The sequence below is a fragment of the Varanus komodoensis genome, unplaced genomic scaffold, assembly GCF_004798865.1.
Source record: "Varanus komodoensis strain SLA01 unplaced genomic scaffold, ASM479886v1 scaffold17, whole genome shotgun sequence".
Classification (NCBI taxonomy): domain Eukaryota; kingdom Metazoa; phylum Chordata; class Lepidosauria; order Squamata; family Varanidae; genus Varanus; species Varanus komodoensis.
The window spans coordinates 23,388,938-23,415,283 of NW_025335505.1; the positions used below are offsets into that span (position 1 = coordinate 23,388,938).

At 41.6% G+C, this 26,346-nt stretch overlaps 1 protein-coding gene and 1 long non-coding RNA gene across 4 annotated transcripts; one reads left to right on the forward strand and one right to left on the reverse strand.

The window, feature by feature from the left end:
- The first annotated feature begins 1,726 nt into the window (after positions 1 to 1,726).
- On the forward strand, positions 1,727 to 18,649 carry LOC123021677. 2 transcript variants are annotated; one of them, XR_006414372.1, is made up of 3 exons: positions 1,727 to 2,037; positions 11,179 to 11,292; positions 17,621 to 18,649. It is a non-coding gene; the product is annotated as an uncharacterized LOC123021677 (long non-coding RNA). The 2 variants fall into 2 exon arrangements; XR_006414371.1 differs by having other exon boundaries at positions 1,727 to 1,855.
- ID4 (inhibitor of DNA binding 4, HLH protein) lies at positions 16,148 to 21,193 on the reverse strand. Of its 2 annotated transcripts, XM_044426680.1 has the most exons (4): positions 21,123 to 21,193; positions 20,449 to 21,022; positions 18,713 to 18,771; positions 16,148 to 17,638 (listed from the first exon to the last, which is right to left on the reverse strand). In XM_044426680.1, exons 2-3 carry the CDS (start codon positions 20,869 to 20,871, stop codon positions 18,727 to 18,729), a joined length of 468 nt encoding a protein of 155 aa, XP_044282615.1. In that variant the 5' UTR covers positions 20,872 to 21,022; positions 21,123 to 21,193; the 3' UTR covers positions 16,148 to 17,638; positions 18,713 to 18,726. The 2 variants fall into 2 exon arrangements, with proteins under 2 accessions (XP_044282615.1, XP_044282614.1); XM_044426679.1 differs by lacking the exon at positions 21,123 to 21,193 and having other exon boundaries at positions 20,449 to 21,122.
- Between the last annotated feature and the right edge of the window lie 5,153 nt (positions 21,194 to 26,346).

Here is a 26,346-nt window from a genome sequence, read left to right on the forward strand (position 1 = left end):
CTTAACATCTGGGTACCTACACTGAAGACATCTGGGGAAGTTGCATGAAGGAGCATGCAGGCATCCCATGCCCTACCTTCCGTCTGCAGCACTAACATACAGGCATGCTTCACCTCAGCAGGAAGTGAACCAGAGTTATTTTCAAGTTAAGGATGAGGGGCTAGATCAAGATTTTGTTGATGACTAAATCTGAATCCAGCATGAGAGCCTGTGTGGTGTAGTGGTTAGAGTGCTGGACTAGGGACCCAGGAGATCCAGGTTGTAGTCCCCAGTTGGCCATGAAGCTCACTGGGTGATTTTGGGCAAGTCACAGACTCTCAGTCCAATTTATCTCTCAGGCTTTTGAGGATAAAATGCTGCTGTGTAAGCTGTCTTGGGTTCCTCGGAAGAGGAAAAAAGGCAGGATATAAAACACGGAAAGTGTGATTAGCCTGAGACCATCTAATGACTGGATCTGTATGAGTAAAACCTGGACCCTGCACTTAGTCTGTTTCCTAGTCTGGACAAGGTCCACAGAGCAAAACAGGGTTCAGGAGACCAGCAAGATGACAATTCCTTTAGCCACAGCCAGGGAGCCTGTAATACATCAGTGACTTGCTATGAGGCAGTCTTCCCCGTGCCGGTGGCCTTCAATGTTGTGAATTATAATTCCAATCACTTTGACAATTATGTTGACTGGAGCTGATGGAGCTTGTAGTCTAAAACCACAAGGGGAAAGGCCAGGTTGGAAAAGGCTACTTTGTGTGTGCCCCTGCCCCCCTCTCTATATAGTAGACACAGAGAGAGTCAGCAACATTTTCGGAAGTATAACCTCTAACAGATGCTAGCTTTACTATTGAAAATGGAAAACAAAGAAACTGATTTACATGTTTCTCTCATTATTTCACACATACATATATAGGACCAAATCTGAACAAAGCCGTATTTATCCCCTGAGCCCTCTTCTGATGTTAATACCCAGGTGTTTAACACTTGTCTTCCCCCGCGCTCTGAGCGAGATACAGAAATAGCTCCAAAAGGCTTGGAAGTGATAGTGCACAGCTGCTGTTGCCCGCCATACCCTCATTCTTTTGTCTCTGATCATGGTCTCTGGTCAAACTGGTTTTACAACGTTTTGTAGCAATATGAGTTTTACCCTGGGGTGAGTAGGAAATTAAGATAAGTCACTGCACAAATGTCCAGAGCTGCAGCAACAGGCCTGTGTCCCCACTGGTGTGGATGCCATTGGATAGTGGACCTCCATGCCATTGGATAGAGAACTTAATGGAATTCCTTTCATTCTCTGCTCTGGGCATACAGTTGTTCTAGAAAGCTTTTCTAGCCAGTTGATTTCACTGATTTTTCAGCAGGCTTATGTAGGAATTCAATGGGCTTACTTCGGAGTAGAAATACACAGGGTTGTATTGTTACTCTCTGATTCCGCACCCTTAAGATGCCCTTAAAAGCTTTGCATAAAGCATCTTTGAAGGGTTATTTGACAAGATAGTCTTATAAAGAAATTCAATTTTTTTTCCTTAGCAGTTCAGGTTTAAAAATAGGGTTACATGGAATGGCACATTGTGACTTTTTATTTTTAACAAGCTCCAAGCTTCTTTCTTCAGAAGGATATTAAAACGTACTGCCCCACTTGAATAAAATGCAGTGCTGGAAGAGCAACCTTTCCACTCTGTAAAAAGTGCATATGTGTGTTCTGTAAATATTCACTTTGCTGTGCACTTAAATGGCACGCAGTGGGTGACAAGATAGGCAGACATCTCAGGAGAGGGCTTTCTGGAAAAAACAGAATGGGGAATGCTCTGAATGTCTTTTCTGCCAAAGAATTTTGCCTCACCTCCGAAATATAGCTGATTCTCAGGTGGGTGAAATAACTGAGCATTTCAGTTCAGTACAGCATTAATATATTTTCATGCCCGAGGTTTGCTAACTACCCAGATGACATTAGTAGGTGGGAAGTATCCAAGCCTTGCTAGCTGACTGAGCAAATGAACAAACGATTGTTTGAAATAAAGAAATACATACACAAAGTAACACAAAGAGGTAAGTCACTTCTATGGCTCTACAGAAATAATTGTCTAGCTTAGGAAGAAAAGTTATTTTCTTGTATGTCATGATGGAAATGAGGAATTACAGGTAAATGAGATTTTTCACTCTGGCTTGTATAGTGAAATGTATTTACTATTGAGGCAAGGTTCCTGGCTTTTGGCATTTTTGCTCCTTACTTTTCTGGCAGAAAAGATAAGGTGATAATGTGGCTAAGCAAAATAGCTAAATCAGTGTAGCTCATTGAGAAACCTTCCACCATATGTGATTGTTATGCCGATAAACGCGCTGAGCTCTGCTTATGGCATGCACAGCTCTGTCCTACCTGCTCTCTCTAGTAACCCTTAAATACTCTTGGTGTAGCAACACCTCACACACCTGTTTAAATAACAATCATCCCCCTTACCTTCTGTTGACACTGACTCCATACTTTGGCCTCATATAAGAAGTGCCTGTAGTGAGCTGCAAATTGGCAGTGGGGGGGGGGGGGGAGCAGGAGCTGTTTGTTTGCCCATATTCAGTTTGTTACCAGAAATACTTTCAGCCAAGAGTTGAACAAAGATTGGTTTGACATCCTTGTTGAGCAGGATTTGCCCTCCCCCCCAGCACTGCCCCACCCCACAAAATGGTGATTCTATCCAGAGTTGCACAGGTGTTCCCTCACACCTGTCTGACAGAGAACAGAGCAGGGTTTGTTAGTAACCTCAGACTTACCTGGAATTAAGTATTTGTTTTAAGGTTTCCGTGAATCCAAGTAAACAAAGCATGATAGTATGGTCATATTTAACACTCAGACTTAACAACAGGAGCAAAATAAATCCAAACTATCTCATAAGTGCCTAATCCTCTTCCTACAGAAGACAGCAGCCAAGTTCCTGTTAACTTCTTAGAAAAGTATATCCTATTACTCCAACACATTAGATGGCAAGCAACGTTTTCAGAAGAGTGTAGGCCTTTGAGCATAGCTATTCAGACATGTGAATACACAGCTGACAGCTAGAAACTGAGGAACTTCAACACACATCTGTTAACTGGGCTATGCATATAGTTGATATCAATGAGCAAGCAGAGTTTGGTTCTGATGGTTTATGCTTGTTCTTGGGCTACTTCATGTGCATTTCAGTTATTCTCTTGTCATTGCTTCACCAGTTGCATTTCCACAATTCCCTCTGTCCTCAGACCCCAGTTCCTGGGACCTTTGTTATTCTTTTCTGAAATACACTTTCCATCCACTGCAGTGGTCCCCAGTTTTTCCTCAGAATTCTCTTGTGGGACCTATCGATGACTGCCCTACATTCTTGATGGCTTTTAAGGAATATCTCACCAGGTTTGTTTACCAGTTATCAGAAACTTCAGTTATTCCTGCCCTACAAACCCACACAGGGAAATTGTTGTGTGTGGAGGGGCTTCCAAAGCCCAGATTGAGGCTAAATCTAGGCTGTGGGCATTTTAGGGATTCAGTTTCTTTTCCCTAAATGGTTCCCTGTGCTTTTATGATTACTCTTATGTGCCCCTTTGCCATCAGATGCATTTTCATCCTGTTCTCTAATAGGTAAGTATATGCAAATATATTTATTGTTCACATTCTAGTATGAGTTCAGAACTGGTTCAAGTTGAAATTTGGGAAGTCTGTAATACGTTCCATTTCAAATGTATGGCATGTAGCCTGTTTTTACAGATGCCAGGGTCTTAGAGAAACATTAGAGGTGTATTTGAGTCATAAAATATCTGCTGACCCAGAGATACATTGGCAAAGCCCCATGTCCAAAATATATTAGCAGGTGCTACAGAACTTTTATATGGCAATGTTTTAAACTTTTCTTAAAATGTGGATATTTTGAACTCTCCCCATATCCCCTGGTTGTATTTTTTGAAATTGTTTCCATAGCCAGGGATGAGATCTCTGTTAAAATAAACACAAAGGGACATTACAATGTGTGTGCAAACAACATTTAAATAAGATTTTTCAAACTGAATTCTGTGAGCCAAGTAGTTTGAAAGTAATTTCAGATTTCTTCCTATTAGGGTTGCACATTTTCTATTTCAGTGAAAGCTTTTAATATTTCACTCTAATGTCCTCCAAAGAGACTGTTGCAGTACAGCAAACTTATACTTTTAAACAAGGACAACATTTTCCTGTGGATCAGTCCTCAATTCTCCTTCTCCCTAGGCAGAGAGAAACAACCATTTTGTTCTGTAAATGACTGAATGGATGGATGAATAGGATGGAGCAGTCTATGGACTGCCGTCTTTCATGTGATTTTAAAAATACTTTAATAACAATCAGCTTATTATTATTATTTTGCACACCACCCAGAGATACGAATAGGGCTATGGGAGCCTTTTATATATCTAGAAATAAATAAATAAAATTATATTATATTTACTGCCTTTGATTACAGATACGACCAGAGGTGATGCAGTGAGCTTCCTTTGAGTCCCAACACAGGGAATAGGTAGGATATAAATAAATAGAAGAAGAAGCCTAACACAAGATGGATCAAATCCAGGGCTTTTTTTGTCATAGAATGCACCGGAACGGTGTTCCGGCACCTTTTTTTCAATGGATTTTACGAAGTGATTTTGAACTGAGTAGCAGATCAGCAGCAAACATCATTAATGTAGTGCCTGCAGGCTGCTATTGTGTTTGCTGCCTGCTAGTGAGAGATAGCTGCTTGGGACACTGCTCACTGCTCGGCTTGGGATTGGTGTGTGTGCTTACTGCCAGCAGGGACGTGAGTTCCGGCACCTTTTTTTTTTTTTTTTTTACAAAAAAAGCACTGATCAGATCAATAAAGAATCCACAAACAAAATGGATAGACTCCCCCCCACCCCCTGTCTTTCAGGTTCAATATTAAAGATCGAAGACTACATTTTATGCACTTCTCTACATGGAACATTGATTGGGCCCATGCAATCCCTTCACCACCATAGTTTGTGGGGCCAATCATACCATCATTGTCCTGCAAGGCCTTTCCCAAGTTTTCCAGACTTTTTCATGCCCCCCTCCTTTTATGGTGAGAAAAATCTGATATTACATATTCAATCATGACAAACTGGAACAAAAACCTCGTGAAAAGATGAAATTTTGCCATACTGCCCTTATAACACAGCTCCTCCTTGTGGTTGGTTAAATGGGATATACTCATAGAAAGCAGAGAAATAAAATGCCTGGAAAAGTCCTTATAAAACAGGCATTTTTTCCTCTGCAATGAAATTCTCTGCACAACAGCCCTTAAACCAAAGAAGCATCCGTTCTCTTCCCTTCCTGCTGCACAACAAAAGACTAAGAGTGCAGATTAGGGAAATCCCTGAGGCTTGTTTACTGTACACCATGCTCACTTGCTAGCTCATGGCCTTGCACAAATTCAGCTGAAGTAGACAACAAATAGAGCTTTTCTGTACAAGGCTGTTCACCCCCAGTTTCAGCACAGAACTGAGATCCCAGTTTTACACAAAGATGGGTTTCTTTCCTGCTTTTCTGCTATATATCCTCCAGGCAGTGCTGTGCTATAGCAGAATATCGCAGCTGCGTAAGTAGGAATGCTTTTTCTTCCCCTTTTACAAAAGATACTCCTTTTCCCCTGTTCTACCTGCCCTTCTGCTCCCACAGTAAAGTGCTCATAAACAACAGAAGTGAAATTGAAGCATCATAACACTGTCTAAAGAACCAGTAAACAGTTGTAAGGAATGAGCCAGTGTGGTGTGGTGGTTTAAAGTGTGGGACAAAGAATCTGGGCTCTGGGTTCTAGTCTCTACTCAGCCATGGAATTAACTGGGTGGCTTTGGGCCAATCGCAGACTCAGCCTAACCTACCTAACAGGGTTGTTGTTGTTGTGGGAATAAGATTGAGAAGCGAAGGAGAAATATTATATGATGCCTTGAGTCCCTGGAAAGGAAAACACAGGGCATAAATATAATAAATAAAGGGCTGGTAAAATGGAAATCAGACAGGCAATTTGTATGATCTCCATTGTCTCAAGAAATTTGAGACACCATTTTTAAATTAATCAAGGAGAAAGCAAATCTGTTCAATCACTCCTATGCTGCTGTACCACTTCTAGACATTTCTGGTCACTTTTTCTCTGTCTGTGAGAACAGAAATGGATTCTTGAGCCAAGAAGTGTGGGTAGCACCAGTGAAATCCACAGTACACAAAAGTCTGTCAGGGAGTGAGGACATACCATGCTCCTCTGCAATTGTGCCCTGTGCCACTCTGCACAAATAAAGCTTCACTGCATGCAGTTTTCATTTGGGACAAAGGATGAACTCCTGTTCCACTGAAGTCTGTAGGAAAAGAGGCCTCCTTGGGATGAAATTTTCTGGGACAGGTATCACTGAGTCCAACTGATAAAAAACATGACGGAGGTGGCTAGGATTCCAGATGGCATTTAGAAATCTGAATTGCCATTCTCCTGTATGCATTCTCAGTATTCATCTCACTTTGTCCTGTTGCTTCCACTCACCTGGAAGTAGAGGGGAGCGAGTAAGAGATGCAAGAAACTGGGACAAATGGACCGGCCAGGGTAGAGTTGATGGTTTCTCCCAGTTGAGAGGTCCATTGGAGCACCCTGTTGGGTCTAAGTGCATCTGGCAGTCTGTGGGGAGCGGCAGTCTGTGCTGAGCAATGATCTGAGTAGCTAGACCTGAGACAGCAAATGTTTAAGGTCAGATGAAACCTAACTGATCCTGGTATCACCTGATGACTGCTGAGCTGGTAGCTGAAATACTTGATACTACTCTTTGGCCACTACCACCAGAGAGCAGGTGATTGTTTGATTCCTTTTGCAATAAACCAGTTCAGTGAAGCAGCAAGTGAAGCCCTTGGACATGTCAGCCTTCTCTTTAGATTGAGGCCCTGAAACTCCCTAACCAATTGAACCTACTTCCAGTAGCTGGATAATTATATTCTTCATATCCCGTTACTGACTTCCATGTAAAAATAAACAGCTAAAATTGATTTGCCTACCAGTCACTCTGAAGGGAACCAGAATGGAATGTATCAGAAGCCCCAGCAATATCTCTTGCTAAATCTGGTCTCCAACATGCTTGATTCAGAAAATGGGGTGGGGGATAGTAAAGTTGTCTGGGTGATGGCTAGGGGATACTTTCACTCAGGGGGACCGAAGCTCTTTCAGCACAAGGGCCACATTCCATTTCAAAGAAGCTCTGGGGCTGTGGGGTGGGCGGGATTGCGTACTGGGATTCCAGTAGTGGATGGGGCTGAAGGCAGAAGGGTTGATCCCAAAATACCAAGCCCTTCTAGCAGTAACTAAGCCTTGGAGTAGGCATTTCAACCTTTTAGAAATATGAGGGGGAGGGGGCAGCTGGGAGACTACCAAACAAGTCAGGGGAAAGGGGGTCAGGCCTTGTGGGAAACCCTGGAAGCCTGGACTGGGACCCAAGGCAGGGTGTATTTGACTGGGGGATCCGGTGCTTGTTAGCCCTTTTAACTCATCAGGGCAGGGGAGTTTGCAGCTGCTTCCATTGCCAGCGTGTTTCTTGTTCCTTCCATATGGTCCCAGAGCATGCAGGAAGTCACCGTGAACATGTGCATTATGTTTCTGTGCCCATGCAGCCAGGAGTCTTCTCCTCTCCCAACGTCTTGCATGTTCTGCTTGTAGAGGGCTCCTGTCACAACAGTTAATCTGCAGCATTTATGACACCAGCATGTGCGATGCTTCCAATTTAGTATAACAACTTTACTGCCAGGCCAAATTGGTTCTGAACCAGCAAGGCTGTGGGTGGTGAGAAAAGGCAACAAATATGAAAAACACACATTCCACAGCAAGTCACATTGGTTTATGCTTTTGGTGCACTTGAACATATTCTTCCTGATTAATATTTCCAGTAGAGCTCTTCCAATCTGTTGACGACATGAAGAGATATTTATCTTTAAATGGACTAAATACATATTTAGATGATAGAATGAAGGATCTCTGAAAGAAGTGATAGCCTATTGAATAAATAATGCATCTTTTTAAAAAGTCTAAATGCGACTTTACAAGATAAAGTGCAAGCACTTCAAAGGAGCCATTGATCTATGGAGTACATAATATGCATGTTAAAAAATGTTTGAAATACTTATTTACATGACATACGGCTCAGAAGGAGCCATTACACTCTTCAAGTAAATGGGATGCATTGTAAAAATTGTCTAAGCATTGCTTTTATCAACTGCTAAGGAATCATGTTCTCTGTTAAACAAGCTATGCCAGTAAAGAAAGATGTTAATTTGCAAATGAGCAATAACATGGCCTCTAAATTAGGATGTAGAAACTCAGCCCCTTTGTTCTTTATACAGACATTTCAAGCAAACAACATCCTTCATTTTTAGCCATACGGTAATTATCGATACATTTATTTGCATGCCAAATTGCACTTTCATATCTGGTGGAAGGCTGTGGGACTTACAGCGGTAGATATGGCCATAACTGCTGTGAACTTTCCAGAGAACTTCAGTTGTTGGGAGGTATAGAAATTAATTAAATAAATAAATATGGCCTGGTTCACATTACACGACAGCCCACCATGGTTTAATTTACCTGCAGGAGCTTGTTTTGGGGTTGTCTGAGTGTTGTCTAACCCTCAAACAGCCCCTGCCACTTGGGTTCACACACTATAACAAGCCATACAAAAACATTGTCCTGAGTCATGGCAGTTCCGTGGGTAAATTAACCTACAGTAGACTGTTGTACCATGACAACCAGAATCAATAAGAAGTATAGTAAAATTAGAACTATTCCATGTATGATGTGGAAAATTGCTATTTGCATTCTTTCCACAATTCAGAAGTTCATTGGACAAAAACTATTGTCAGAATTTGGGCCCAACAGTGCTGGAAAGTTTACTGTCAGTGGAAAGAAATCCACATTTAGTTTCTTTTTGAATAGTAATATACTTAAGATTCATGATTACTGGGGCTTGAAGTTGCTCAAGTCATAAAGTTTAGCTGTATTATGAACTGGGCACCATTTCCTCTGGAAGAGTGTCTCCAGAAAGAAATGTTGTAAGAGCATCTGCATATCTTCAGTCAGTGTTAAGCAGGCCATGGTTTGCTGCATTTTTTTTTTTTTTTTTTGGTGATTGTGGTTCCTTGTAAAGTATGTTGCTTGGGGACAGGATCATTTTCTAAGCAGCTCTACAACATGGCTGTGGTATGGGGTGGGTGTAGAGCAAGTGAAAGCAAAGTTCAGTTCCTAAGGGGAAAGCCAATAGTTGCCATACTTGTGGCACCATCAGCACATAGACTAGCCTCTTCCAGGCTCATGTTCTCCAGATGTCTTCAATTACAACTCCAATCATCCTGACTGTTGACTATGCTGACTGGCTCTGATGGGACCTGTTGTGCAAAATAGCTAGAAGGCACCAGATTGGGAAAGGCTACACCAACATTACAGGCCAGGAGAGAACTCTTGGAAAACAGACGGGTTTTCCCCAAAAGATCTAAGAAATCACAAAAATACCAATCCTAAATTTGGGAAGATGGAAATTGTAGAAATATCATCTGGAGGTCCACATGTTTTACATACCTGATGAGGGTTGGTTGGTTGGTTGGTTGATTAGCATTATATCCCACTTTTTTCCAAAGAACTCCAAGTGACTTACATTTTTCTCCTCCTCCTGCTCTTATATCCACAAGAAAATTTCAGTTGGGCTGAGAGTCTGTGACTGGACCCAGTTGGTTCCATGGCTGAACAGGGAGTCAAACCTGGATTGCCTGAGATCTTAACCACCACACCACATTGGTTCTCTACTAAATACCAAGAGGGACCTAGATCAACTACCAAGTGATTACATCCAAGTCAGCCTATCTCATGCCCATACCACTGGATCATGCTCACATCCAAAAGATGAATTGCTTCAAATATGACTTAATTGCCTCGAGAACATGACACAGAAGAGCCTTGTGCTTCCTGTTCCTTGCCTCGTGTAGTCTTCTTATATCTACATGTATGAAAGTTCTGTTTCAGATGAGGAGATCTGAATACATCCTTGCACCAGAGGGATCCATTTAGCTCTATATTGTCTGCACTGACAGGCAGAATTAGGCTGTCTTAAGCAAACCATGTCTCCTACTCCTGCTGCTTTCGATCTTCAATGGGAGATGATGGCATTTTAACCTTCTTTATGTAAACTGTCTTATCCACCAGTAAGCTCTGATCCTCCATCTTTGCAAATGCACAGAAATGGGTAACACAAGACTTCCTGTTCCCCATGCAACTTCATCATATCTCAAGCCATCTAAACCAGGCTGCCACAGTATGTTTTGTCTTTTTGACATGTGCGGTTTAGGCACTGGCATGTCTAAGCCTGGAGAAGTTAATGCTCCTTTCATTACTTTCCACCACTATGCTATGGCGGTACACTTGGCTAAATGAGACACTCCTGAGATGAGAAAAGCTTGACCTAAAGAATGATGCTATCTCTGGGATCTTTAGGATTTTTCTGAATTAATTTATTCATGGAAACCTGGGCATTTGCTATGTTCTGTTGGCTCTATGAATCTGTTGTGGGAAGAATTTAATAATGGGGAACAAATTCAACAATAAAACAGATTGTAAAAGCCATAGAGGCCTTCTGCTGAATTATATGAAAGTGGTTCCACATCTGAAGGCACAGAACATGACTTCAGGTGTCCTGCATTAGACCAGATATCCCATGTAGAGATGAACGTCATCTGATCTCAAAATGCTGAGAGGCTGAGGAAACAGCTCTTTTCTCCATGCAGTAGGTGCATGGCTCAGCAGATGCCAGTTCCATCACTGCAGCACCAGAATTCTACAAACACAACCTATTAAAAGCACAGAAATTCCCTTTTAGGGTCAGAAGTTTATTACTCTACACAGCAGCAAGTGAAACTCTGTCAAGTCTACAATAAAGAAGTATACATTTAAAAATGTCACTCACCATGGCAAATACTTGAAGCACAAGACTTAGAATATGAATTTTGCTTTCCCATAATAGAATGATCAAACAAATGAAGAAAGTAGGAACTTCTAGATATGAAAGATAAGCAAACCAAGAGCCGAAAATCCTATTCAGTTCCTAAACTATTGCAGATGTAGCATCATGGGTAACCGAGCAAAGATACAACTGTCTCTTTTTCTCCTTTCTTATTTCCCTGTTGCTGTAAAGGTTTAGATTCCTTTACGTGGAAGATAGAGGAAGATGCTGATGGCTGTAGCTTGCATCAGCTAATTGGCTAAGGTACAAGAATCTCACAGATGAAATCTTTGAAATTTGAGCAAGGTACTTAAATGAGGGCGAATGGTATACTTCGTCATTGTTAATGTTCATGCAGGTTTCTTTGCTGTCTACACTATTCAAAGGCAGGAACCACAAACATTTTGCTAGAACTCACAGTCTGCTGCTGCTCTCACACTTTAAGGACATCCAGTTCATACAGACTGCTTGGGACTCTGGAAAATTCAGGTTTCAGGACATTTCTTGCTTCTGATTTATCTTTTTCAGAAGTGTCTATTCTGCAAAAGATAACAAGAGTCAAGGGGCAACGGACTGCTTCAAGTGAAGACTACATTAGTTGATTTAATTATCTCATTAATGGATTAGTAGTGCCCTTTTGGGAAGGAGGGGGAACACCAGTTCCACAGTAAAGGTTCTAGAATTTTCCAAACTGAGCTCTGCATAGTCGGAGACCCATATGTGAAACCATGAAAGGATGCTGCATGTCTCATTGCAGCATAGTCTGTATTTCCATGTAAGGAAAAGTGTACACACACTGGAAGCACTGTATATTTGGACACAGGCACTTCTTTTGAAAAACATCAAAAATGATATGGTACTTGAACATCATCTGTATTTATTTGCTGTTTATGTAACATGCGTAGAGATTTTGCACATAACTGTAATAGAAAGACTGAGAAACGGATGGATGGATGGATGGATGGACAGACAGACATATAGGCCATAGCATACAGATCCTGACATGGAATTGTAAAACTAAATATCATCTTGTGAACTCTTTACCCATCGAAGTGTACAAATAGCTTAGGGTAAGAAGCCTTGCACAATGCATTTCCTTGTAAAAATACTGCACTCCACATTCTAGATTTTGAAAGTATTAATTAGTGGTGTGGAACGACCTCTATAAGTAATTGGAGGTTATAGCCAATTGCTTCTCTAAACCCAAAAACTATTTGCCTGCAGTGCACCTTCTTATGCCTGCATAATTTTTGACAAGCAAAATGTTAGTAGCATTTCCAGCACTAGACACCAACACCTCTATACTGGTATCATTGTACAGAGACTGCAAACACCAACCTTGCTGTTACATTTCATTAGATGTGTACAGTAATTGTAGTTGTAGAGAAACCAGTTAATCATTGGCAACCACTGAACAAAAGATCCACTAAAAATGCAAAGAGGCAGATCTGCTCACCCTGTACTTTCCTGGATTCTCTCTCTCTCTCTCTCTCTCTCTCTCTCTCTCTCTCTCTCTCTCTCTGGTGGGGGATAAAAAGTATAGGGTCATAAGATTCTGCTTTAACAATCCTTTGCAGCCCCATCAGACAAATATTACAATCTTATGTATACATTACCCAATGTCTAACTTCTAAATGAACTTGGTGGGTTTACTTGTGGGTAAAACTCTTTCACTTCCACATATAACATTTTCTCCCTTAGTGCAATGTGAAGACCTGCTTTTCAGTCTATCCCAAATATTGCACAAAAGAAAGCATCAGTGTATTGTAGGTGGTATACAGACGGCTGTGGACCCAAAGATCTGCCAATCTGAAGCTTAAAACAGCAGTGCATTAACATTTGCACCAGGCTGCCTAGTGCCCACGTTGATTCTCTGTGCTGACAAGCCACAGAGGCGGATATGCAAGGATCAGTGCAGCCACCGCAATGAATGCTCAGGCGATAGCTACTGCCCTTCCCACCCCACACACCTCCTCTAGCCAGCAATGACTCCATCAATCAGCTGAGGCTACTGCAAATGCAGGGTAGGCTACTGTGCCAAACTTCCTGCATTTATTTCCTTGGCTCTTCTATATCTAAGCCAAAAGTAACCACTTCCTAAGTGTAGAATGATTATGTAGAGTGGAACCTGGCATCAGTGCAATAGATGTTGCGCAATACTCCCCCAGCTGGGAAATACTGTACCAATGCAGGGTTTCTTGCTCTGGAGTTTTCCATTCATTAATCCATGCCATTCATTTTGCTGGATTTCCCCGGCTCAAATTGTCCCAAGACCAAATTCCTAAGTACACTTCTTTGGATGTAAGTCACATTTAAATTAGTGAAACTTAACTAAGTATAGCATATGCAGCTGATCCTCTTCTCAACTAGAGAAAGTATGTGGGGCCCTATTCCCTCAGGACTGGCCCAAGACATTTGTTGCCCAAGGCAGAAAACAAGGTAATGCCCCCTCCCATTCTGTGCCCAACAGTGACTGGACTGGCAAATGAATCTGTTTTCAGTGCTGTTGATGGGACATCTTCCGCTGGACTTGAAGGCAGCAGGCTAACTTAGGGGGTACAGAGAAGGCTGCCTGGACCACAGTCCTGTCCTCCTGTCCATCTTGTGGTCATCTCCCAGCATCCACCACCCAAAGCAACTACTTCACTTGGCCTAATGCCAGGGCAGACTCTGCAAACCGGGCTAGAAGCAGCACACATGGGTTAAGGTGTTTTAAACTTTTGTTTCTATTTGTTTTAGGAACGCACTACCCCTCCCCCAGGCTAAAAGGGGTAGACCACCCATTTTTATCAATGGGGGGTGTTTTTTAGCTCCTTCAGGAGGAGGCTAAATTTTGGAAAATAATCATGGCCGTGAGGGGAGATTTCAGTCTCTCCTACCAGGGTCCTGATGTGGATGCCCTGCATGTTTACTTTAGAGTAAAAAACAAGGTCGACTGCACATATGTTACATACCATTCTATTTGACCTTGACTTTTAAAAAAGGAACTTTAAGGGTTAAAACAAACTATAAGAGCAACTCATAACAAATGTAAGTTTTCCTAATCATGAGGAAGCAAGTTTTCATGTTGGGATTAAATTAGTAAGAAAAGTCTGAAAAGGAAACTCTGTATACTAACTGTGGTGCGCACTGAATCTTTCCTCTTTAACTTCAGGCAATGATCTAATTGTCATTCATCACCACACAATGTATACAACAAACAGTGTGTAGAGCTTAATATTCCAAACAAGATGTTATAACCATTTTATAGCAAGGACATCCGATGCATTATTTGGAGAAATTTCCTAGATGTGGTTTCCCCACAGAATAAAGATGCGCAATGAACTGGAATGGTTTGTTAAAACTGCTATGCGTGACATTGTCAGACTTAGCCTAAAGAAACATGTACAGGAGGGTTCTTCTTTGTAATTTGCAGCTACTTGTACAAATTTCATTCCTCCTTTGCTGTGCAACTGCATTCACGGGCTGACTAGTATTGCTCTAGCAGTGTAACTGAGCATCTCTTCCCTTTATAAGGACATACTTGCTTTTCAATGTCACACTGCAAGGAAGGGTAACCATCGAACTGAACAGTCAGAAGCAGGGAAGGCAGCCTCCCGTACATGAAAGGACTGCTTCAGAAGGGAATCTTTTAATTGAACCTAATGACAGTGGAAATAGTTTGGGGAAAACAAGGTTGTTCTAAACTGGGATCAGCATTTGCATTTCATGTGCATTAGTTGAATTGAGTATAACTGACACAAACATAAGACTCTATTAAAAAATAAAAATAAAACCTCTTCCACTCCCTACAGTGCTTTAACATCCACACTTGACACATTCTAGGTGAAGAGTGTCCTTCGTGTCATTTGTGAAAAGGCCCCGTGTGACTTTCCAGATTCAGCGAGAATGTTTTGGAAGTGGTTTGAAGACAACATATAAAGTACATGAAAAGCTATTAAAATCCCACCACACATACTTCTGTGCTGTAGAGTGGCTCTTTTCCTTTTGCCCTTAGAATGAGATACAAGGGGAACAATAGGCAGTACTGTAAATAGATTAAAAAGCATCTTTGAATAGTCTCCCCTCCCATGGCCTGTAAAAAAACCATAACCCAAGGTAAAAACCAGTTATATGGATGCAAGTGCTGCTCTTAATCGTAACCAACCTCCTTCCTTGATATACTGCATTAACTCCAGCAAAAGCCTGAAGGCCCTGCTTTCAATCTTGTTCCTTCAGAGGGAATAACAAGGCCAAGTGAACTAACTGTATTTCTCTAATGTTTTAGCATTCATTTGGATTTCCAGTGTTATTTGGTTTCTAAAAGATTCATTTTTGTTCATTAAACAGTGTAAGGCCAACATAATACAAACATTTCAGCTCAGAGGTTTAGGCTCTTAGTAATATTTTCATACTCCATTCCTTCAATAAATTTGTGTTAATCAATAATGATAATCTGCAGTGTACAATGTTCTACACTTGTGTTTGTGAAATGTGAGCTATCATTTTGGCTAGTTTGATCTCACCCCTAAGCATTGTAAGAAAATGATCTTGTTGATATTTTATCACACTTATCAATAGTTAAATTGCTTCAAGGTGTGATCCTATGCAAATACAGACAGAAAAAAAGCCTACAATTCCCAGCATGCCCCTCCTTTGGGCATACTGGGACGTATGACTTTTACTGTCTGAACTTGCATAGGATTGTATTGTTAGTATGTTTATTTCCTTGTAAAGGAATTGCTGTGATTTTTAATGAATTGCTTTTAACTGCCAAGAGAGCTTCAGCTGTTGGGAGGTATAGAAACAAAAGAATAGCAGTAACTATTCAACTTAATAAAAGATCCCCAGACCCCAGTACTTTGGGTTTTTTATAGTCTGCAACAAATCCTCCCATTTCACTTTTTTATATCAAGCAGACCCTGCTATACACAGTTGGCTAGTAATCTACAAAGCACCCAATTAAATCCTACTTAATTCACCCACCCTGTGAAAATCCCATCTCACTGGTGTGTGGGTCACTGATGATCATACAAACTGTGTAACTTTCTCAGAGCCTGGACAGGAGGAGGAACTTGACTATATAAATTTTAAGATTAACATTAAGTGCCACATACCAGAAAAGTAAAACAGAAGTACAGAGTGCTTTGGAAGTATTGAAGAAAGAAAGAAACGAATCAGCACGAGGCACATCAATCTAGTTTAATGTTTACATGTAAAGTTACACATAGGAGACCGAACAGGATTTTCAGATGAAACAGAGATGCAATGAAATGAATGCTGCTGTATATTAGAAAAATAATCTTGATACAGTCATCTGGTGGTTTGTTTGTTTGTTTTTGGTCTACATCATGTTCTTTGAAATTGTCTTACACAAGTAATTCGACTTAAATCTTCCCTGTTGTCCCACCCTACCCTTGAAGTATCAGTATCAATAGTCTTTGGAAGAAAGAAAACAGCAACTGTACATTTGTTGATAGTTTGCCCTTTGGTTATAAGCAGAAATATTTTTAAAACTGTTTTTCCAAGGTAAGATTGCCACAGGGCTAAAAATTCTGGGGTAGCATCCCCTCTTAGGTGTTACAAAAATGTTCAGTATTTTGTGAATTTTTTAGGCAACACAAGATTTTATAAATGCGCATTATATCTCAGCATTGTATCCATACTGAAAAAGTAGTAATCTCAGTTAATAACAAACAAAATCCTTACATTTCAATGCTGTTTCGCATATACCATAATATAAACCCCAGTGCCAAACAGACAAAAAATGTAATTTCAAAACCGCATGGTACAAACATCTTTTAAATTCAGATTAAAGAAAAACACATCTGTATGGACTCCGAACAAGTTTATTTGTGGTTAGACATCTCATGCATTCATGCAGGACCAATACGATCTACAGCTGTAGCTTCTCAATCTAAGGGGGTTGGGGGTGGGTGGAAGACATCCCTCAACTTCCAATATATTGTCATTATTAGCAGTTCTGCAGTTGAGCCAGAAACAGTTTTCCCTAAAGAAATATTCCCATAGATTAAAAAAAACATACACAGCTTTATAATATTTACAAAAAATATTTAATTAAAAATATTTTATAATTACAGTAGGTCTATTAAAGCATTTTCTTTTCTCACACTTATAGAGCCTCTCTCTATATACATAGTATGAAATGTCACTTATTTGTAGCTATACAATATGTAACACTCCTGCAGGGAGAAGAAAGTCCCTCAGGAGACAATAAAATCATCTATTTTAAACAATAGATGTCAAAACAAAAGTTATCTACAATGCCTCTGGTAGATTAGTAAAGCTTCAGATTGGAGCTGCTCAGCGCATTAAAGTTATACCTCTAAACTCCAATTTGCCCTTGATCTTCTATCCAACAGAAGAACCACACTTATACTGAAGATTTAAATCCCTCCCGCCCAGACAAGAGTACAATTAACATCTGATCTAAAACAAGAGTTAAGAGACATGTGTAAAATGCTATGAACGTGCAAAGTGGTGAAAAATGCTCTCTTTCTCATTCTCTCTCTCTCTCTAAAGTATGGAAAGAATTCTGGAGGAGACAAATTTTTTTTTCCTTTTGCCCAGTGGCTGATACTTCTTTTTTCCCCTCCCTCTCTAATGTGTCTTTCTTTCTGCTTCTCTGGCTCAGGATCTGCCTGCTGCACACCTGTGGAAGAGGAATGAATAGAGGGGGTGTGTGAACAATTCTGCTCCAGACTGACTGGCGCCACCAACAAAACAGAAGACATGCTTGATCAACAACCCAAAACAAACCAGGTCAAACAACAACCGCAGCTCCCAGGCTAGGCCAAGCAGAGGAATACACAGCTGCAAGTCCAAGCTAGAAGCTCTCCAGAGAATGAAAGAGAGACAAGGAGTTTTGAAAAATGTCCTCTTAGTTGTTCCTCCACCTCTATTAAATGCCAAACAGGCACCAGGGCAAGAAAATTCTGCACCCCAATCCTATGCATATTTACTTGGAAGCAAGTCACATGGAGTTAAATTGGGACTCCACTTCCAAGTAAGGGGGTGGAGATCACTGCCTTGCTGCCAAAGAAGAATCCATTGAAGACAACCAACTTCATTTCCATAATGTATTATTCATTGCTTTTATAGAAAGGAAGGGAACTCCGAAGAAATATGCAAAGGAGGCAGTCTGATCTATGAATCAGTTAAAAGCCTTTATAGTTAGATTGAATGCAACATTTCTTTTTCTTTAGGCAACATGAAAAAGTGCATTTTCTTACATTTTGTCTATTATACCTCCCAAACATATTATTTAACTGATCCTGACCATTTATTAAGCAATGTGTTCCCAAGAACCTGCCCTCTTCAAGTAAATATGTAGAATTAAACAGAAAATATGATTAAAAGCTACATGCCAGCCTGAGTCACAAAACCATTTTAAGCCAGATGACTCAAAATGTAAACTAATGGGATTATGTTAGTCTGAACTGAAGTACTCTGGCAAAATTAGTAGGTGGGCTGCAAGCTACCATCCTCATTCAAAATACGTATTTTTTTAAATTTTTTCCAACTTATTTCAAGTCCTATTTGATTTCCAGTAAGGGTACCAAGACCAGAGTGCTTGAATGAGAAGAACCACAACCTGGTCCAAACTACCTTTACTTCGAATGAATAAATCTTATTGATTTCAATGGGGTTTCCAGATGCTGACCGAAACAGCAGTCACCCTGTGCTCAGCTCTGAAAATGTACCAGTCTTAAAAGACCATACTCACCTTGGAAGTGCAGTTCAGCGGCACAGAATACTGTCCCCTTGCTTATTAACGGTACCAGCCTGCACAGCAATGACAGAACAGGAGCGTGACATTAGAGTTAGGGCAAACCACATGCTTATTAATACACAACCTTCATTGTCTGGCTAGCTGCAGCTTCTCCAGCACACCGAGAAGGCCTGCAACAGGGGAAAACAAGGCACTGCCTCACACAAGGGCGATGAAAGTCCCAGAGTACTGCTCCCTGCAGACTTCGCCCCAGTTAGCGACAGGTTGCAAGCTGCCCACTGACGAACTCTTGCGCTGCAGACCCACAGGGCATCCGAATGCAAAGGAGGATCAGATCCTGTCCCACTGTGACTCAGCCCAGCAAAGGTGTCCAACACAAGCATCTGGAGATTCCGGAGAGCTCCAAGACTGAACTATCTGGCACACGTTTGTTTTTTTTGAGTATATCCTCAAAAACTGGGGTTAGTAAATAATGGAGGATGACAATACTCTATATTCCAGATACCCTAAAGTTGATCACTCAAACCACACACACCCCTACTTATCCTCTTCTAGAACACTTATATTCCAACAGCTTAGTTGTAAACACACTGATCCTAACTCACAAACACCTGAAGTGGGGATGAGGACGGGTTGAGTATCACTATTTGCCTGCAAATATCTGTCTCAGCAATTTGGTGGGGCCCAGTAAAACATGTATTGTTGCACAACCAGACATACTGTGCTGTCTACACACGAGGAAGCCTAGAATTTGCACATATCTCCTTCACTAGGTCTGTGGGGAAGTAGTAAGAACCACTGAGATAAATGAAAATTGTTTGTACATAAGGCACATTCAATGAGCAGGCAAATAATCTGTGCAGTTCACATACAAAAGACCAGATACACTTTAGCGCACACCAGTTATTGCAGAATGCCTATGTAGAGTTATTGAATGGCAGTGCCTGGCAACAGTCTGTATGTGTACAAACAGGTATAAATACACAGGCACCTTATTTGCTGTGCAGTGTGTGTAGTTGTTAATGCATCCACTCCTCAGACACATGCAGATGCATCCCGTTAAGATGCATTTCATATTGAGTTAAACACATCTGCTCTGCAATCGTCAAGCCAACTAAACAGTATTGTTTGGCTTCCTGGAGCTTCGCTCCCACACATACCAAATCAAACGATTCTTAAAGCATTTTTCACGCATTGTGCTACCATCGAGTGCCACGCACTGTACGAGAGAGAAAAACGACACAAGTAGGTTCGCGCACTGGCTAAAACAGGTGGAAGCGCGGCGAAAATGGCAAGGGGAAGTTGCTCAGGGGGCATGCGGACGGGGCCCATAATTCGTAACAGATCTACAACCACTCCGGCTTTTTGGCGCTGCTTCGAACCGTCAACCACACCAATCAATGAACGGGGCCCAGATATTCTCCCCGTGTGAAAACACTTCGGCTTAACAGGTTGGCGGATCGTAACCGCAGGGCTCTATTTTGCGCCCGTGCCCCCCACGCCTTTCACAAGCATGGCACGGCAAGTCGGGGTGGGTCAGGATCCGCTCCCAGGCAGGGTCACGACCATTAATTCATCTTGTTTCCAGACAGAGGGTCGTCGTTCCACCTCTGGCTGAGCAGACGGAGTTGCGCGCAGCGTGTGCGCTCATCTTGCCCAACCCGCCTCTCCCCTCCCCTCCCCGCCGCTGGATGTCGAAGAGGAGCGCCCATCCTCGCCGCGGCTCTTACCGGGTCGGCGTTGAGCGCTGTAAGTGGGGTTCGGGGAGGCCCTGCAGGGTAGCTTGCCGGGTGCAGCGGGGGCGCCTGCTGCTGCTGTCGGAGGAGAGCCGGGTGCGTCTCCAGGGCCAGCTGCAGGTCGAGAATGTAGTCGATGACATGCTGCAAGATCTCCACTTTGCTGACCCGCTTGTTGGGCGGAATCGTGGGCACCAGCTTCCTGAGGCGGCTGTAACAGTCATTCATATCACACTGAAGGCACAGAGCCGGCGGCTCCTCGCCGGCCGACGGGCTCCCCTTGTAGCAGCCGTGCTCGGCCAGGCAGTGCAGCGCCAGATCGCCACCACCGCCACCTCCGTCGCCGCCGCCTCCGCAACAGCAGCCGCTAGCCAGCGCCTTCCTGCTGGGGTGCCGCACGGGACTCACTGCTTTCATAGTGTAAGAGCCAAGGCGGGCAGAGCGACCGCCCTAGGGCACCGGAGCCGAGCAGCTCCCAACCGCAGTGCAACAAGAAAGGAGGCGATGCAGCCGTGCTTTGCCAGGCAAATCGAGCGATGTGGAAGCTGCCTGAGGTTGCACACGAGCTCTGGGTTTTTCAAAGGAAAAAAAAAGGTGATGGTGGGTGCTATAAAGAATTAATCGTGTAAAAAAGAAAACAATAAAAAAAATCCCCTTCCGCCACCTACCCGGGCAATGTAGCCGGCTGATTGCTTTGCCTTTCCCTACCTCTAACTCCGGTCCCAAACCGCCTCTGCTCAGTCCAGTTTGCAACGTCTTCGTTTATATATAGCACGGGGTGAAAGCTGGGCGGGGCGCGCGCTGCCCGGGCCCAAGGAGAAAAAAAAGAAAAAGAAAAAAGAACGAGCGGGTGGTTGAGACACAAGGAGTAAGGGAGGGAGATGAGTATGTAAAAAAAAAAAAAGTGAAGCACGAGAATAGGGCGCCGCGCTTTAGCCAATCAGGAGCGGCAGGTTCCTCCATGGAACATCGCGCTAGCCAATGGCACGCGGCTCCATTCTGTCAAACGCTGTGTAGGGTCTCAGGAAAGGGAAGGCTGTTGAACCCGAGGGAGGAGAGAAGCAGGCGGGGAGGGAAAAAGAAGTTCCTTATGAAGAACTGCGGGAATGCGAATGGAATTCACTCACGCTTGCCTGTGGCTTGCCTGGATGTGGCTATTCCCAGCGGCTTGTAGAGCCCTCGCAGCACGCAGCGTAATGACAGGAGATGCTCTTCCCGTGATCCAGCCCTGAAACTGACGAGAAGCAATGGCCGATTGTTATCACGTCCGTTCCCTTCCTTTCCCCCCCCTTTTTTTTTGGGGGGGGGCTCTCCATATTTATTCTTCAGGCGGAGTAATTATCACTTCTCCAGATAGTCCCTGCAGGAGATGGTGGGGGACGGCGGATTCTACTATACATTTTCATCCCTTTAGAGATTCGCTCCCCTCCCCTCGTTTTATTGACACCCACAGTCAATAGGAGACAATGATTATTTCCAAACTTGGACGCAGAAAAGTTGGAGATGGGGGGGGGAGCATTTTCCTTAAGAAAAGCAATTGCCTTGCAACATTAAATTAGAACACATAACTATTAAAAATTCATGGTGATAGGCTATTTAAAATTCCTCCATGGCATATAATATTAATCCATTTAATGTAAAATTCATACCTGTAACTTAATTTGCCTCATTAGTCCTCCAGATCACGTATTAGTTCAATGTACCATGTTTTAAATATGATGCTAGCAATGCCTGGATCTCTGTGATTTGATGCAGCGCATTAAAATTAACACGTGCATACTCTGAAGTGGACTCTAGCCTTTTAATTGAATAATCCTTTCTCCAACTTTCTATGTAGACTTCTTGCAAATTTCTAGATTAAATCCCATTAAACCATTGAACTAAAACGTAATGGCTAGAAATAAAACAGCATCCAGTATTTCTTAACCATGCAATAATTTTATACTCATGGAATGATATAATTCCATGAGATTAGCAAATATATCTGGAGTACATTCACTGATTTTGGACTCTCAAGAGCCACTCAACAGCCACTGGATCCATGGCTACACAATCCTTATTCACTGAATGCCTGTGAATCAAACATAATGAAAAGAAAAAATGCATTTATTTTTAGTGGTGATCATATATGGTTATGTCACTCCACTTGATTCTAGAACACTTAACATTCCAGAATGCAGGCTGGATTATTTGAAGCAAAAGATATGAAAGATTAGGGGGTGCACACATATGTGTCCCCCCACAACAGGAAATGCATATTTTATTTAACTTGTGTGCCCCTAAAAATTTGATAGTGCTTATTTGAAACCCTGCATTTTTCCTTTCCTTCTTTTATATTGTTATTTATTTTATATTGTTATTTATTTTATATTGTTATTTTTATATTGTTATTTTTGTATTTTATTGTATTTTATGTTGTGAGCCGCCCCGAGGCTTCGGCAAGGGGTGGCATAGAAATGTTTTAATAAATAAATAATAAATAAAGTCAGTGAGTAGAATTTTAAATACAAAAGAAATAGAAATTAGTTAAGCCAAAGCAGTTTTAGAATTTTGGTTGCAGGATTTCCCTGACTACAATCATCTACTGAGGGGTATACATCTTTAACTCAGTGGGGCTGACCTAAAGGTTAACATGCACAGAATCAGGCTGCATGGTAAACATGTTTTGATCCAGCAGCTGATCAGTTTAGGAAGCAATCCTGTCATGTTTAGAAGAATGTCTGATTTTTTGTCTAAATATGCATAGGATTTTGCACTTAATACCCTAATTCAAAATTCAGTTGCCTGACTTCTACTTGGAAGCCAATCTAACTGAGTTTAACCCTGACAGGTGGGTTAGAACTGAGATACCAAAGACATAATCAACTCTGAGGTGAGAGGTAGATAGATCTATAAAGTTTTATTCCTTGGCACTTCACTGTAAACTTAATTTATATCCAAATATTTGCCATTAACATGTATAGATAAAGTTTTTACACATTTCTTTGTAATAACTTTTCCTTTCTACAGTATGTGGATGTGAAGACTGCCCCTTTCCCCCATGTAAACTAATATATCTAGACTGAGTAGGTGAACTAAAATCTCACTGTTACCATCTTAATTAAAATCTGTGTGAAACTAGATACACTACTGTAGTTGTTTTTGGTTCATAGAATCAGTTTTTAGAGCTAATCTGATTTCATTTCAGGAAACTGGTGGGAAATCCCAGTATGGATCCCATTCTTCTGGTACCAGTCTGCTCTAAACAGATGAGCACGTGTTTTGAGGAATTTCCCCAGTGAACCATTCTGAAATCTTCAGCAACAGCAAGTTTTTGTAAATTGATCAAGTCTTCCAAACTGTACAGTTTGGGAAATAATTCCCACCCCATTCACATGAGGGTCTGGCATAGTGCAGTTTAGAATTGTTTGCATGCATGTACTTAAAGCGAAAAAGTTATTTTAAGTGCATTGGATTTTTGAGTGCACCCCACACCCCCACATGTGCTAATGGATGAAGTTAGGCATGAAATAATGAGCCATGAGGGAAAAAGACACAAAGACTGGAAAATCTATATGGAAAGTAGTTCATTTTTCCTGAGAGGATCAAGTTTATTTATTTCAAAAATTTATATCTCATCTTATCTGTCTCACAATCTGGTGGCTTACAATATAATAAAAATATGGTACAATTAAATTTATAATATACATTTATCAAATCAAAATGAAAGCATCAACCTCTCCTGAAAAGGCTGCTGTGGCAACAACCTTTTTCAGAGATTTTTTTCTTCTTCTTTAAAAGGAGGAAGAGGAGGAGGAAGAAAGGAAGGAAAGAAAGGAGACGGATGGGAATGTATATATCTCATTAGGAAGTATATTCCACAACTCCAGAGTCAAAACAGACAAGTTCTTCTTCCATTTTCCAACTGTTCTTACCACTCTTACTGAGATGATGTAAGCAGGTTGAAAAAAAAAAACAAAAAACCAGGAGACCATGGTTATTATCTTTTCCCTTTGGTAGAGATTTCTGGAAGTCATGAAGCTTCCCTGGTTCACTTTCTTGAGGGGGGGGTGTGTCTGTGCGTGCATAATTCCAGCATTAAATATTTTCAGTTGCTCTGAAAGCAACTGAAAATATAAGGACTAGTATTTAGATAAGTAATAGCTAGTTGAGAGCTGTACTCGCATTACTAAGAGATGCATGTCTCCATAAAATAATCCAGCTCAGGAATACAGCAGAAAATATACAATTCTCTACATTCAGGATAAACTGTGCAACTTAAGCAAGTATACATCAAGTAATGGTAAATAGTAACTACCTTCTTAAAATATCCAGACACCTTGACAATTCTTTCTTTAAAGACCTTGATGGAGATAAGAAGAGGAGAAATGCAGGCCTGAGAATTCAATAACTTGACATGACAACCAACAGAACAAAAGGCCACTGTTTAGCTTTCCCAGTATTTGTGTCTTTTTGTAGTAAATAATAACAGAGTAAGTTTGCAGCAGTAAGGTGATATTTAAACCCAGCTTGTAAATAAATAAGGTTCTTAATTCATTCTGTTTCCAGCTTCTGGATCTCCTGAATGAGTTACTGCAGCCTTCCCCAACCTGGTGGTCTTCAGAGCCATTTGGACAGCAAATCCCAGAATTCCCATTCAGCAGGGCCATTGCATCCCAAACATGTCTGGAAGGCACAAAGTTGAGGAAGGCTGGGCTTCTGGGGCTTTTGAAAATTAAGGTAAACACTTTGCTTACAGTTTCTGCATTTGTACTGCTCAATGGGCATGCATCTATTTCCAAGGTTCATGGATGACTACTCCTTCGCACTTAGCACCTGCAACTCCACACTTATCAGAACATTCTGGGAAATTTGTAGATTACAAGGAATCTTTAGCAGGTGCACGAGGACGGAACATACTCTGGAATGTTGAGAGAGGGTGGGAGGAACACGCAATGGAGTATTGTGGAGGAGGGCTTGGCTGATGGAGGCAACTCTGCACAAGAGCCTCCCATGCTTTTGGAATAAACTATTTTGGTGACAGCAGAATACCTTATTTATCAAGCTTACCTCACTCTCATCTGGCTTGCAAACTTCTTAAGTGTTGGACACTCAGTTTTTCAAATGTGCCAAATATAGCAGGACGTTATCATTGAACTCTACTGATTTAAGTGGAATCTGCATTTTGGGGGATGTCTTATTCTCATCTTTTCCCAAGAGCTCATATTTGAGAGAATCCTTTTTAGCCATGTTCTTTTAAGCAGTTTCACTCTCAAAGATTCAGTGCTGAATAACAGGTTGTTCTGCAGCTGATGTGCTGTACTCAGTAGCAGAAAATGAGAGGTATATTTGTGTCTGGCTACCTACAAAAGGATCAGCATGGACAAGTCACTGTTGTATAGTCTTTTTGTACTTTAAGGGGCTCTAGTAAGATTAAAATGCTGTTTTGAAAGAAGGCTAGGATACAAATTCAGCCAATAATATTTATTTTTGTTTCTGACTTTAGCAATATGCAAATACATATTGAGCAATCTGTGCAGGCAGGATTAACTTACATTAAACATATGCATTGGCAGCAACAGTTTTGTTGGAAGAGCTCATAATCAGAATCTATAATTCTATTTCTATACAGTATCCATAATGCCTGTTTACAGTAATATTTAAACTGCTTGTATTTCTAAAAGCATTCTCTTCTCAACTTCCATTTCAAATTAACACTTTCAAAAACAGTTTAAATTTCATTGTATTCAGGCATGTAGCTTTAGCTTAGGGGCACAGGACCCATGTGGAAGTGGAAAAAATACAAATATCTGTATTCCCCCCCCCCCCCCCCCCCCCCCCCTCCCCCCCCCCACAGCGCCCCCCCGCTCGGCGGAGCCCCGCGACAAAACGACTTGGGGGGCTCCGGCCCTG